Here is a 15,994-nt window from a genome sequence, read left to right as displayed (position 1 = left end):
GGCTGGGAGAAGCCTGGTGACTTCATTACCTGAGCTATGACATCTGAAATTGAGGCACATCCCACCAGAAAACTGTATTTGTGTTTCAAGAGAATGCCAGCATGGGTCCATGCCTGCCACAAAAGAGAAGAAACAAATGTGAATGGATACAATTGGAAAGACATCTTCATATTTATTTAATTATGGGTTTTTCTCTTTTAATTACCTATTTCTTCAAAATGTGTGACTTTATGAAGTCTCTGTGATTTCATCAGGACAGGGAAACCTGGCATGGTAATTCCCTCTACCAAGGAAACTTATCCCTGTTTTGATAGGTTAAGTCACATCAACTCATATAGCTTCTGTCAAAGGCAGGAATTAAGTCCAAATCTTCCTAATGCTAAGTTGGTCATTCTAATCACTTAACAACACTTCCTTTACTTCCTAGAAACATGAACCCAATGACAATTTACTTTTAAATATGATTTTATGGTTTAAAATATTCCTACTTATTAAATGAGCATTTCTAATACAGTAAACAAAGAAGTAGGGAATTATTTAGTTGTCACTGGCCTAGAGGACTTACCAAGACTTATATGATGGCCAGGTCTTCACTACTCAGATGAAATAGAAACAAAAACCGAGACAGTTGTTGAATGACAGTATTTACTAATTACCCACTTTCTATAGGACACTTGGAAAGCTGCTCAAAATGTGAATGGGTATGGAAAGGAAAGATTGGGGGTGGGGGGGTACAAAGGCAACAGGAAAGCTAGACTCTTACTCTTTCTTTGAAGAGCTTATAATATTGATAATATTATCATATTTCTACTTCAATTACTTATTTATTCCAAGTGAAAACACATTTTTGGAAGATTAACTAGGTGGCTGTCATCTTCAATTTCTTAGTGGACAGATGGCCAATGAGCAGCATTAGGGCTGCTAGGTAAATTCAGAATTTCTGGTTTTTTTATGCTTTGGTTAGTATGCTGGGCTATGATCTTTTACTGGCTAACTGATTCAGAAGGACCCAACAGCCAATGCCACTTACTTATTCCAATAATGTAATGGCAAACTCTAAAATCTTAAGTGCTTTTTATTGGGAAACGCTTACAAAAGTAATTAATAATACCCAGAAGGAGTTATGACAGCTATTCCTGGGCAAGGAGTTAATTATATCTGGTCTGATGTTCTTTAATAAGAATATATTAAGAGGAAGAATTTGAATTTTATATGAAGCTATGCTATAATCAGTACTCTTTAATTTAGTTCATTATAATTTCAATTCTTGTACATTCTTATTTACTGATTAGTGGGGAGCCTTCTAGTCTCTTGGATGCAAGCTTGGGCACCGCCTGACTCTGCATCTGAATGCCAGCATCTTCAATGAAAGTTAGGGTTGAGGTACTATAAACCAAAACCTAATTGTGAAAGTAGGTAAAGGGTTGCAATTCTTTGTAGGGTTGGATTCTCTGCAGACTTAATAGCTGCTAGGTTTGAACCTATACTCACAGATCTAATATTGTTGTAGCTAATTAAGGTGAAAATTATTATATACCTGGCACTATTTTCCTAGGTTTATGTATGACTCTTTATTCTAGTCATTATGGTTTACTTTAGTCTAAACCCACTCTTGGAACACACAGATTGTGAGGTTCCAAGTGGTAAAAGAAATGCTCAGAGTATTCACATCTGTGAACAGCATCTTGTGGTCTGTCTAGCTGCCTGAAAGCTATTGGTGTGATTAATAAGTTTTGTGGTTTTTCAAATATTGTCTTCTCAACAAATATATCATTGCCAGGGGGGAAAAAGTTCATTGCTCTTTTTTTTGTTATTATTTTTTTTCAGTTGCTATTAATAGCAGCCTTGCTTAGTTGTGTTGTTATTCTCCTGGGCATGTGTATATGAAGATGGAAAAAATATTACACTACTATGGTTCTGTTGTTATGTATTTTTCTGTAGAAACACATTCTTAAGGCTGAGAAAAGCAGGCAGAGAGAAGTGAAAGGTTGGATAATTAAGATCTTCAAATGCACTTTTTGCCAACAAATCATCCCAATAGACTTGAATTCACTGGAAAACTATTCTACATTTCATTCGTGGGCAAAATTTCATTTTATATGTGATTTGATGACATTTATTAGAATTTTTCTAGAGGCACAATTTTTTTTCCAGAACCGCCAATGTAAGATTTTTAACTCTTTGAAGTCTACAAAAGGATACAGTTATTAAATGCTGATGGTAGTACCTCAGTGCTCTGAAGGCACTCCTACACTAAATAAATTTAGAAGCCATGGGGAACTAAGGTCTATGAATTCAATTCAATTTTTAATGAAAATATATCAACTATTGGAATAGATGCATTTAAAAATCACATAAAAACATGCCTCCATATGTGGTTATTCTTATGGTAGCAGTTTTATTCACCATTAAAAAGACTTAAGGACTATACAGTTAGTTTATCACAACTGAAATAAATGTACCCAAGAAGCAGGAGTATGTTGGCATATGATACTATTGATAGACACACCAGAGATTTTGCTTGATCTCAAATAAAAAGACAAATTAAAGAACTTTCTGAAATGTAAAAAGATCTCTAGCACCAGACCTTTACAAGCAATAGGCACTTATAACTAAATCAAGTATTACAAATTGTAAGATGATTGGGTGAGAATCATGGGAGTTGGTACAAATTTTGTAGGTTCTCTAAGGCCTATTTAAAATAAGTTATGGCCTAAAAGAAGGGTTTATTTTTTGGCAATAGAAATAATTTTCAGTGGCTTTTCCTTTCCTATGATTCTATGCTTTCTGTAATACTTTACAATCTATGTATAATCTATAAATCTACATATAAAATGTAATGGGAAAATTTGCCAGTGTGATGACATGGAAAGTTTGAGCTGTCAAGATTATCAGTACTGAACTAAATATAGTAAAGCTAATTACTGAAGTGATGGCATTGCCATTAGTTCACCTTAGCTGCAAGTGATTTCCTGAGCTAAAAGAACAGAATGTGTGTCTAACCACCTTAGAAGAATACATATCAACTCTCATCTTTGAAATCAAGAATATTTGAATAGCTTCTTCTGGTTGCTTGCACATACCCTCAGAACCAGAAAAAAAAAATCTTTTTTTATCCTGTTAATAATATGTGAGATGCAAAGCATAAAATGAAGAGATATGAAAGCTTGGTTAAAAGTGAAATGTTTTCATCACTTACCATGGCATCCATAAAAGGGAAGGCAGCAAGATAAAGGAAAGCTCTTCGAGTTTTATTTCCCACTGATTCATCCACATGGTGCAGTTTATTAATTATGTAGTAGCCTAAGTCACTGTAAGCTGTAAGAGTACAAAACAGAATTATCATTAATGCCTGGTGCAGCTTACAATTTTGAAGTTCTTTGGGGTCTGCAAGGCAGCTAGGTGGTGCAATGGATAGAACATTGGACCTGGAGTCAGAAAGATCAGAATTAAAATCTGGCCTCAGACATTCGCTAGCTGAGTGACTTTGGCCAAGCCATTCAACCCTATTTGCCTCGGTTTCTTCATCTTCAAAATGAATTGGAAAAGGAAATGGCAAACCATTCCAATATCTTTGCCAAAAAAGTCCCAAATGGGATCGTGAAGTGAAACATGACTGAAATGACTTTGCAAAATGTTTTACATATACAATTTCCTTCAACCCTCACAACAACCCTGTGAGGTAGGGGCTAGTATTATCCCATTTAATAGGGAGGCTGTGACCTGCCAAGGGTCACAGAGTTAGCAAACCCAGATCTTCTTGACTCCAAGTTGAATGCTTTATCCTCTATCCCTTTCTGTCTGCCTTTCAACACTTTAACCTGAGTAGATATATTGACATAGGGAACATCTGGAAAAAATGTACATATTCTCTTCCAAACATGTCATAATTTCTTTTACATGATGTAGACCAGTTTGGTGTCAGGCATTCTTCTTCTCATTTATTTATAATGTAATTTCTTTTTGTGTGTGTGAATAGCTAGGAAAAGATTAGAATCTCAGCAGTTTAAAGCTTAAATTCAATAGCATTTAAGTGTTCTGATGGCAAATCAACATTCATTTGTTAATTGCTTCCTATGTTCCAGGCACTGAAAGTAAAAGGACAAAAAATGAAATACTCAAGGAGTTTACATCCTACTAAGAGGGACAGCATGTATACCAATATGTAAAATAAATACATAAAATGCACAAAATAAAAAGAAGGTAATTTGATGGGGTTGGGAGACTCACTGAAAATCAGAAGAGGCTTTATGCAGGAAAGAGTAACAGAGTTGAAGTGGAATAGTGGGTAGAGTGCCAGGCCTGGAGTCAGGAAGCTCATCTTCCTTAGTTCAAATCTAAACACACCCCTTTGCCTTATTTTCCTCATCTGTAAAATGAGCTAGAGAAGGAAGTGGCCAACCACTCCAACAAAGAAAACTATAAGTGAGGTCACGAAAAGGACGCAACTGAAAAAGGCTGAAAAACAACAAGGGTTCTAAGACATGTGGGGGTGGGGGGAGACAGGGGTTTGGGGAGCATCCCAGGCAGGGGGATGAGCCCATGTCACAGCTCAAAGAAGAGAGAAGGATGTGATGAGTAATAATGGATGGATGGAGGGATAGAGGAACAGATGGAGAGATAGCAAGAACGCCATTCTGGATAGACAGCAGCATACAGAAGGGGAATGATATAAACAAGACTGTTAAGGTAGGCTGAAGCCAGGGAGGGAAGAGTTTTTGTTTCTTAGCATTCCTGTGTCCTTTCCCTAGTACATTGGAAGAGAAAGAACTTAATCAGCTATGTTTAGCTCCACAAAGTTTCTGGGTTTAGGTTGACTATTTTCCTGTCACTGATCTCTCAACTTCCCTATGAGGAAAGATACTTTGTGATTTTGAATATCCTCCCACCCAATACTTATTTTTAGCATGAGGAATTCTAGGTGTCAATTATTTAAATTAATCTATATAGAGAGCTTATTTAACTAGTTCTCATCCAGGCTGCCTTAGCAATAGCTTACAATTTTCAGCTCTAATAACCTGCCTCAGTAAGACAGTTCTTTAGAAACTATTTTCTGAATCTGAATGCCTTAGAGACTGGAGGATTTTGAATTTTGAATAAAGTTTGGGAAAACAAATTTAAATTGGTTTCAAAACATGGACTCAATCAGCCCATTTGCAGATAAGCTTGATGAGCTGGAAGTGGACAGCCTAGCCTTCTCCAAGAGGGCAGTGGAGACAGTGATGGCTTTGAAGCCCAGAGGACTTGGGCTCTAATCCTAGCTCTGCCAGTTGCTCCATGTATGACCATGGGCCAGTCACAGGCAATTGTCAGCATTTGTATGGTGCTTCAAGGTTGGTGAAGCACTTTATAAATAGTATCTCATTTAATCCTCACAAAAACTCTGGAGCTTAGGTACTATTATCATCTCCATTTTACACATGAATAAACAAAGAAGTTAAATGACTTGCAAAGGGTCACAAAGCTAGCAAATGCATGAGGCATGAGGCTAAACTCATCTCATCTTCCTGATTCTAGGTCTATCTGGGTCACTGTTTCCACATCTATAAAATGGGCACAGTGGTGTTAGACTAGATCTCTAGTTTCAAATTTATGACCTTTTGTTCCTAAATGAGAAGAGACCTTCAAGGCCATTCAAAACTATTAGAATTCCTAGCTTTAACTTTAGACAAGCAAGAAAATAATCTTAGACTAAGAAGGTAACTAATTCTGTTCTTTATTTATCTAGATCAAAGCAAAGTTCTCAGTGACTGACTATCTTACTAGTCAAAAACTTAAACTCTTACAGTTCCTCGATCATTTTGTTTTCTCTTTCTGGGCAAGTTAAGTGGTGCTGATTTCACAGATGTATTGCTAATCTATTTCTTTCAAAAATCACTGACACCATACTTGTAGCACGGTTGACAGATTCTTTCACTGAATGGGCTGGTTTTTCTACTTGTGAAATGGGACATGTGCACATACCATAATCCATCTGTGTGTTACACTATGTAAATACTCATTCTGCCAGGGTATATTTTAAAAATTCACAATTAAAGCACATGACTTAAAGAAACCTGAGTGTCTTTAAAGAGACAATGAAATTTTGCACTGCTGAAATCAAGTCAATGTCATTTACCCACGGTCACACAGCTAGTGAAACACAATGTTGAATTAACTGGATATGAAAGAAATTCTTAGGTAAATGTAGGAAACAATGTTAGGTACCTAGACACTGGCCTGAGAAATCCTGCTGATATCAGAATTGTAATAGAACTGCTTAAGAAAAAACAAATGTCTAACTGAAACAAGTGTTGGCAGATATTGGTGGCCTTACAATGTGTTAAAAAGAAGAATTCACATCTCTAAATCACATTAAACAGTTTTCCTTGTAAGCAGAATTTAATTTTTTTTTATTGGTAATACTTCCTAGATGCACAAATACTCATCAAGCAGAAATTTCATTCACTCTCCTCAATTGTAATATGAGGTCATATCATATAATTACAGTAATAAAAAACTAAACATTTTCCAGAGAAATATTTTTGTTTGCACTATAAAAGCAGGGCATTATCTTTATGTGATGTGCTGCTTAGTCAATTATGGAATAAATAAAGTAATACTTTACACAGGTGCTAAATTTATTCTTTAATTTCCATCTTAGGAGTCATCTAGAAGCTTTTAAATTCAGTTTTCTTACCCAATTGTTTTAAATGGTGCCAAATTGTGCAATTAGCCCTGTAAATGGTTTTGGTACATGTTTTATAAGTAATGAGCAAAAACTGCTACAATATAAATGCAAAGGACTAGAAATATGTGGACTGAATAGAACCTGGGAATGGGTATTTTGTCACATACTTCACAAAATTCTAGGTGACTCAAAGCAAGAAGGAGAGCTTAATAATAGCAGGAGCTATTATCATAGTAGGGAATAATCATGTGAAAATCCCCAAAACAGATAATGGATGCTTAAAGATAGACTTCCTTCCAGGGCAAAACGTTTCCCTATGTCATATATAGATAGAGATAGTAAATTAAACAAGGAGAACAGTACCTATAGTTATCTCACCAACCTAAATTAGACCAGATTGCCTATAGGTCAGTATTGATTTTGTATATACTTTTATATGTATCTGTTGTCTCCTTTGAGAGAATGCTAACTCCTTAATGGCCAGGATGGTATTTTGGGGGGAACCCCCAACATTTAACACATAGTAGGCACTTAAGTACTTTTTTCTTTTTCCATTTTTTAAAATTGAAATTTTTTTTATTTGTTATATTAAAACACCCTGGTAATTCCCTTCCTCCCATTCCCCTATCAGAGAAGGCATTATTTAACAAAAAGTGCTTTTTGATTGATTGATTGATGCCGATCACTCTCTCTATGATTTAGCAGATTCTCAGAGAACGGTAGTAGCTAAAAAATGTATCACTCTATGGCCAAATTGGATAAAATCTTTTTGAACATCGCTCATCTAATCTATATATTACACACCTACAAATCCTTTCTAGCTTGACATAGTCTTTTTAAAAAAAATCCTTACCTTCTGTTTTAGAATTACTACAAAGTATTGGTTCCAAGGCAGTAAGGACTAGGCAACTGGGGCCAAATGACTTTCCCCACATTACACTGCTAAGAAGTGTATGAGATGATATTTGAACACAGGACTTCCCCTCTTTAGACTTGGCTCTGAGTCATGTAGGTGCCCCCAGGTCGATATAAAATTAGATAGAAAAATAGCTTTGGTCAGTAAGATTTGGGCTTTTTCTTAGATTTTAAAATTCCCAGTGATATTAGTGGAATGATAAGGAGAGTTTTTTAACCACTCTGGGACATGCTCCACAGTCACATTTTCCTTGCCTGTTTTTCTCTCTTACTAATTGATTCTTTCATTTCCTTCCATTCAGTAGAAGTATTCTAGGGTTAACAGAGCCTATTCAGAAGACTCTGGACAAACCACTCATCATTTGCAGAGGCACATCATTGGCACAGTCAGTAGAGGGACATGAAGATATGATATGAGTTCAAATATGACTTCAGCCATCGTAGTTCTATGACCCTGGACAGACAGGTTATTTAACCTGTCTTAACTTCCTTAACTAAAAATGGAGATGATAATAGCTCTTGCTTCCCAGGATTATGAGGATCAAATGAGATGCTATTTGTCAAGCATTCAGTTTAGTAACCAGCACATAGTAGGCACTTACTAAATACTTGTTCCCTTCTTTGTAATAATTACTGTTTCTATGAACCCTAATTGAACCAATGCATGCCTGCATTTTTCCCATAATTTAGAAGACTTGGAAGGAAAAACACATTTTCCTCGTGTCTTTATTTTTATTAAAACAAACAAACAAAAACCCTTACCTTCCCTCTTGGAGTCAATACTGTATTGGTTCCAAGGCAGAAGAGTGGCAAGGGATAAGCAATGGGGGTTAAGTGACTTGTCCAGAGTCACACAGCTGGGAAATGTTTGAGGCCAGATTTGAACCTGGCATCTCCCATCTCTAGGCCTGGCTCTCAATTCACTGAGCTATCCAACTGCCCCCTTCCTTGTGTCTTTAGAAAGCCTCAATTTGGAAAAGTTTTCGATTAACCCTCAAAAGATAAACAGAAAAAATCTAGGGAATGAGTGAGAAAGCAGAAATAAAGAAGAAAGGGAAGGGACTGTATGACTGATAAGCTGAAAGAGTTAGAAACACTGTTCTGACTATCCTTAAAAAACAAAACAAAGCAAAAACAATGCTGGTCATCTGAATCATCAGGGGCATAGCAAGAAAAAGCCTCTTTCATCTGGCATGTAACTTCATTTAAAATATTAAATTCTGTATTAAAAAAGTAGGTATAATTCTGGATTGTATTAGTATAGTAATGATGTAAAAATTAGAGAAAAGTAAGGAAAGCATTGTTCAGTGCTATCGTAGTATTAAATTTACATTGGAAATCTTTAAAAATTATATGAAAGTCTGGAAAAAAGATCCTATAAAGAAAGGTCTGAACCAAAAGCACCAGCATATGTGCTATAGATCATAGGCAGGGTCAGCCTTAGAATCAGGACCCAAGCTCTAGCTTTATGACTATGGATAAGTCCCTCATTCTTTTGGTGTCTGAAGCAAATGACTAAAGTTATACAAGAAACCAGCTGCAGATCTATAGAAGAAGGAGTTTCTACACCAGGAATTTTTCACAAAAATAAATCATAGGTCCTGGGAGAAAAAAAGGAATTAAAATAGGTTAGCTTGAATAAACAGACCATAAGTGTGCTTCCTTTTGTGGGAACTTGATGGTATGTTTCAAGTGTGTCAATATATCTTGGTGGACGCTCTTCATATTTTGGTTATTTGGCTATTTAATAGCAAGGTTTTTCAACATTAGCTTTTTCTTCTACTATGTGGATCACCTAGAAAGTTGGTACTAAGAGAATGCAAACTCATTTTAGTATTAGCCCAATAAAAATGTAATTATGATGGAAAATTTGCAAAAATGCAGGCATGCATTGGTTCAATTAGGGTTTTATTCTTAAACTAAATAAAAGTAGATTTTAGTAATCCATTGCTTTGTATTACTAATGCTATTGCTTTCCTCCACTAGCATCATTAATTTAAAGTTGGCTATTCTAAAAGGAAGGTGATACTAAGTTTCCATTTCTACTTAAGAGAAGAAAAATATGGGCTTAAGTTGCAGGAAGAAATATAAAGATTAGATTCAAAATAAAGATATGTACCAAAGGAAGTTGTGAAGTCTATTGGTTAAAGCTAATATAAAATTCTGTGGTAGGAGGGACAGTATATATTCCGCCTGCACCCCTAATTCTGTATTTCTTTTGGCTGTAAAATAAAATATAGACTCCTTTGTTTGGCAGTTAAAGCTTATCACAATTTGTTTCCAAGCTAACTTTCCAGACCAACTTCACATTACTTTCTTTTACATATTTTGTTCCAAACAAACTTGCCTATTTTATGTTCCCTCTACATGACATGTCATTTCTCCTGCTCAGGTCATTCTATATTCTTGGAGTGGTCACTCTTTCTAACCTGTGATTCTTGGAATTCCTACCATGGCTCAGGGCCTTTCTGATTTTTCCAGTTGTTAGAGCTCTTCCAAAATTACTTTGTATTTACTTGCCTATATTTTGTATGAATTTTTCTACGTACATTTAGAAACATAACATGCATATCTAATATAATATAATCTCCTTGAGGCCAAGAACCATTTAATTTTTTTGTACCCCCAGTGCCAAGCATAGTGCCTGGTACAGAGAAGGAAATTAATAAATGCTTGTTGAATTGAATTCACAGAAGAAACATGGCAAATACAAAAACGCCTGAAAAGATTAAGAGTAAGTTTTGGTTACAAGAAAAGTTGTTAGATCTCATAAAAACGAACATGAAAGAGAATGAATAAATCATCATCATCTTAGGGATAAAGACTATTTAGATTCTCAGAAATACTCAAATGTATAAGTAAATAGAAGATTCAGGTGAAGAAATAACCAGGAAAGTGGAGTACTGGATAGAAGAAAACAATTTCATATACATTATTTGTAAGTAACCGTCATATACTTATTATTCAGTGTTGATGGAAATATTTGTTTGAAGGTCAGAAAAAGTTAAAAATATTTTTATGACAAAAACAAATCCATGGGATAGCCTTTAATATGATACAGAATCCTTTCAGTTATATAACCAAATTCATTATTATATACAGGATATGTTTGAAAATTGGAACTCAATTATAAAATAGAGTCACTTTACTGAAATGACTTTTCTTGAAAGGCAAAAGTTGTCTTTTCTCTGGCTCTGGTGGGACAGGAGCTTGAGTTTCTTGGCTATGGTTTCCTGATAAACAGGACTCAGACTTCTGACCTTTGAATCTGTTCCACATACTTTTTTGAAGAAAGATAAAGAAGTAAATAATCAATGCATTTATTTTGGAGCTCAAACACAAAGGAGCATTAAAAAACAAAAGGGGTTCTTTTAACTAGTATAGAAACCCTTTTGTTGAAATTTAAATGCTTTTAGGGAAAAGGTCCAAGATAACATTAACTGAAGAAACTGATCTGTGAATACCAAGATATCATTCAATCCCTGAAGCTGCCCATGTATGTGCAAAAGCACACTGATTTCAATGACCATTTAGGGCACATATATGGAGACTTGGGGAGAGGAATGAAGAAGCAGACAACCTTTCTGACAAGTGCTTGTGAGTGCGAATGCTTAGCACTGGGAACCAGACTGAATATTTGTGGGGCAAGATGAAAATCTACACTCTGTCCTTGCCATAAGAGCTGTGAAATATTAAAAAAGAATAATAAGAAAGATCTACCACAAGAAGTGGCATTGTATGCTTTTAGGCAAAGGTAGGAGAGTAAATATTGGCTTTACTCTTAATACATTGTAAATCGCTTGGGGAAACCACTGTCTCCTTTAGTTATACTACATATTCACAGTTCCTGCATAAATCAATGCCAAATTTGAAGTAAACAATGGATTTGTAAAGTGTTAGTCACAGGTCTTTGTGGTCAATGGGGTTTTGTAGATGTGCCAATCAATTTCTAAGTCGAATGAATGGAGCTGGATTAAAGCCAAGGATTTCAGTAATCATGTCTTTAGGGGTTTTATCGCCTCCCAAGAAGCCAGTCAGAATAAAGCTTTAATCATAAAGACCTTGATAGACCGAGGATTTGGTTAAATTGCAGAATAACCCTGCATGGCACAGTCATGTAGAATGTTATGCAAAGACCACAAGAGGGCTGCTGTTTGTCCTACAATCTCAGAGCTGGCAGAGGTTTCCAGAGTCACCTAGTTGGAAACTCACACCTGACAAAGAACCCTCTTTATATCATAACAGACAAACATCAAATCTTCATCTTTAGACTTCAAGTGAAGGAGAACCCACTTCCCTTTATGGTAGCTTGTCGTGCTTTTAGATAGCTTCCACTGTTTGGAATTATTCAAGTGAAGCTCCATCTTCCCCCTACTGAAGTTTCTACCTATTACTAATATTCCTATTATTCCCCCTAAGAACAAACTGAAGAAAGCTAACTCTTCCCCCAAATTACAGCACTTGAACTATTCCAGAATACCAAAATTGCCCTCCTAAGTCTCACTATTGCTCTGTTAGGCTAAATACATATATGATGATTTCCTTTAACTCATTCTCATATTGGTTTCCAGTAACCTTCCTATGGATATTGCCCAGCTTCTTTGTACTCTTCCTAAAAGTGTGCCCGGAATTTAATTTGATACTCTAGTAGTGGTCTGGCTGGAAAAGAACACAGAGGGACCATTTCCTACTCCATTCTGGACCCCATGCCTCTCTTAATTCAGCATAAAATCTCATTAGTGTTTATGGGCAGCTCTGTTGCACAATTTACACTGGGCTTACAGGCCACCCTGCTCCTCTTTCCCCCTTTTCCCCAAGGATGTTTTTTAGTCTCTCAGATACAATATAAATGTGTCTAAGACAATTCTCATGTTAATTATGATCACTGCCTTTTTGTTTTTCATGATTAAACTTGTGCCAGATCCCAACAATAAGAATACAACAGGGTCTACTTGTTTTAACCAGTTACTGTATCTCAGACAAAAGAATTTGCGATCATTTTAGTACCAAATAGTGTCAGTCTTAGTTGAGGATAGATATGAAGTTACAGAGGTGTTTGCTATCTTACTGATACATTAAGGACCAATGGGAAAACTGAATAAGAATCACAGGTTCCCAGAAAAAAGAGAGATCTTTTGCTTCTAGAGTTTGGGGATAACTTTGTAGAAGAATGTAGTTTTTACTTGGACATTATATTTACATGGGAGACATGATTTTCATGATTTCATTTATTTATGTTTATTATTATTATCATGGAAGATATTTTATTATTTACACAACAAATTAGAAGAAATTATATTTATATATATATAGTATGCTAAAATAAAGTTTAAGGAAAGAAGAACTATGAGCACTGAATGTATTGTGAAGTAAGCCAGTGGCATCTTACCTATCAAAGTGTGAAAAACAGCAGCTATGGCACCTGCCACCACCATGCACAGAACAGCTTTGGTCCTGTCTCGTTTGCTGTTCACAAATACCAGACCCACATTCTTAAAGTCACTCATGGGGCCTGTGAAGAACTTCATCAGGGAATAGGCCAGTCCATAACTGGCCAGCATTTCGACTGCATCCTCCTTTACTGCAGCAATACCTCGATTCAAGGCCTATAAGGATAAGAAAAAAGAAAAAAAGAAACCCAAACATTAACACAATAGAGTTAGATACATAACTTGAAACCAAAGGAAATTCAATTTTGAAAATAAAATTTAAATAGATTATGTTTGTATGGAAACAATTAGCATCATATATTACTACCCTAAGAATCTCAAATTTAATTTGATCAACTACATTTTTTAAGATTTCAAGGATATGTTAGTTCATTGGTGTAGGCATTCCCTCTACTGGCTCAAATTGCAATGCCTCTATACTTGAGTATTTTAGATAATTTTTAGGACTTGCTAAAGCCAAAAAGTTCAAATTCAAATCTAGCTTCAGGTCTTCCTGACTCTAGATCCATTGCTCAATCTCCTGTTCCACCTTGCTGAATATTTATACCTACTGAAATTTGGTAAAAATAAGTTGTTCCTGGTGGTAAAAAAAAACTAAAGTTGTTTGCTTCAGCTTTGTCCATGCCAGTTTCATAATAAGTATAAAGTCGTAACTTTGATGAAGAGAAATTCATTGGTAAAGGGAGACTCAGATTCTTACTCAATATTTCATTACTAATAATTTGTGAATCCCTTCCTTCCCCCTATGAGTTTTTAAACGGTCAGTATGAATTAAAAAGAAGCCATTTCCCTAATGCAAACACCAACAACATGGAAATAGGTTTTGATCAAGGACACATGTAATATATTACCAGTGAAATTGCACATCAGTTACAGAAGAGTGAGAGTAGGGGAGGAAGGGAAATAATATGATTCTTGTAACCAAGAAATAATGTTATAAATTGACTAAATAAATTAATTTAAATTAAATTAAATTATAAGATAAAGAAAAAAAGAGAAAAAAGCCATTTCATCAGTCTTCCTCTAGTACGTCATCAGGGGGGTGAGGGAAGGAGGGAGGAGATAATGATCCTGGGTCATCAAAGATTAAGCCAGTGTTAACCAAGTTGTCTTAGACCCTATCAAGCTGAAAAGGCTTTCCATATGGGCCTGACCATGGACTTTATGACTATTGTTGGATGACCAGCCTACCTAAGGTCTTGGAGGCTCATCACAACTTTGGCTGAACTCTGATGAATTGTCTTGTGCTTAATATGAGTGATGGATCTCTTAGAGGCATTATGGTGCAATGGATAGAGAGGTGGCCTTAGCTTCAGAAAGCCTTCAGAAAGTTCAAGTCCTGTCTGACACATACTGGCTTTGTGACTCTAGGCAAATCATTTAATCTCTTGTTTTTCTAGCCAACTCTCCAAGAATAAAGGTTGGAAAAAGTCATCCATACAGTGAATAAACTTCCTCCTAAATATGCCAGCAAATTATCCTATAATAGAGCTTCTCAGATTTAGTTGTTTGCTATCAGAGAAAAGGTTAATAATTTATAGTCTTATAAAAGGAACTGAAATAGCCATAGTGATAAGCTACATATGCTCTACATATTATATACCTTAATTGTCAGGGCCTGATTCTAAACACTGAGCTGAGATCTGAAAATATGTAACAGACTTTTGCTTGCATATCTTTAAATACACTTTGCAATAGATAGAGCATTTCAGAACCAAAAAGGTCCTGGAGGATAGGGACTGAATTTATAACCTGGGGATCTTCCCCATTCATTAGAGCAGTGATCTGCATACAGCAGAGGATTAACAAATATTTGGACTATAGTGTATTCATTGCATTTATGAGGAGCAACCACCTGACAAAAAAGGTTATAAATTTGTATCCCCCCAAATAAATGTGGCCATGGAGGAATAATACTTCAGGACACTCTAAGAATAAAAGGTAAGAATTCTAGGTAGCTCTTGTAATTCAGGATCATTTTCCAGACAAAGCCATTCTGATTGCTTATGCAGTATGTTCATTTTTACTTCCAATCTTCTTTAATTTTCTTTAAATAGTAGCTTAAAAACCTTATTTAAAGATTCTCATTTCCATTTCTTAAACAACACACAGCTTGTCAAGAAACACTTTGCTATATGACTGATTTCCCATTTCACCAAAGCTTTTCTTATGTCAACCCACCCTAAAATCAATCTGAAAACTCAGGAGCCCTGATAACACTTGTACACAGCAAGGGAAAGATTGGAAGCAATGGCTGATTCTTGTTATGCAGTGAAATACACCTATAGTACTTGAAAATCCACTAATTTAACTTTCTGTTGTCTGTCCAATTACATCTAGTTCAGAACAAACCTACATACCTCTGAACATTTTGTTTACAGTCTTTCACCATTCTGGCTATAATTCCTTTATCTTCTTTGCTCAAATCTTCCAGGAATTACAGGCAAAATATGAAAACTAGAATCTTATATTTTTATATTGACAAGAGTATCAGCATGATGAGATAATTTTGTAATTGCTTATAATAATGCAAATGCTTATGACACCTTCATCACAACCAAACTGGAATCTAATTCTCATTTCACTCATTGTTCTCCTCTGGGTTTCAGCTTCCTCATATGTAAGATGACAAATTTTTAATAGATCATCTTTAAGGTCCTTTTCAATTTCTTACATGCAGTCATTCAATGATCTTTCCCCTGGGCACATGATTTTTTTTTTTTTTGGGGCATGCATCCCTCCCAAAGGCTTTGATTTCTACAAAAGGTAAATGAATTATTTAGGATACTTTTAGAAAACATATAAAAGTGCATTTAAATACTACAATACTAGACTAATCATATTGGCAATCTGGATTCCTTGCCAAAATGATTTGAATTAACCTTAAATAAGTGTGTCTATTAACAGTTCTACACTTTCCATTTCTGTTGATACAACCTGATTTGGTCTTAAGGATGCA

At 35.5% G+C, this 15,994-nt stretch overlaps 1 protein-coding gene and 1 long non-coding RNA gene across 2 annotated transcripts in view; one reads left to right on the top strand and one right to left on the bottom strand.

Moving 5' to 3' along the window:
• ANKH (ANKH inorganic pyrophosphate transport regulator) overlaps positions 1–15,994 on the bottom strand; it is a 211,119-nt gene that overhangs the window by 71,083 nt on the left and 124,042 nt on the right. Inside the window, exons 3-5 of the mRNA XM_001372956.5 lie at positions 12,975–13,191; positions 3,200–3,318; positions 30–113 (exon numbers count right to left, since the gene is read on the bottom strand). Coding sequence (XP_001372993.2) covers positions 30–113; positions 3,200–3,318; positions 12,975–13,191 — 420 coding nt within the window. The remainder of the gene's footprint in view (positions 1–29; positions 114–3,199; positions 3,319–12,974; positions 13,192–15,994) is intronic.
• The window catches only part of LOC103094610 (uncharacterized), a 120,214-nt gene that overhangs the window by 27,517 nt on the left and 76,703 nt on the right, over positions 1–15,994 (top strand). The window lies entirely within an intron of this gene.

This window comes from Monodelphis domestica, chromosome 3 (assembly GCF_027887165.1).
Source record: "Monodelphis domestica isolate mMonDom1 chromosome 3, mMonDom1.pri, whole genome shotgun sequence".
Taxonomy (NCBI): Eukaryota; Metazoa; Chordata; class Mammalia; order Didelphimorphia; family Didelphidae; genus Monodelphis; species Monodelphis domestica.
The sequence above is the reverse complement of the archived record's forward strand: the minus strand, read 5'-3'. Positions and strand labels throughout refer to the sequence as shown.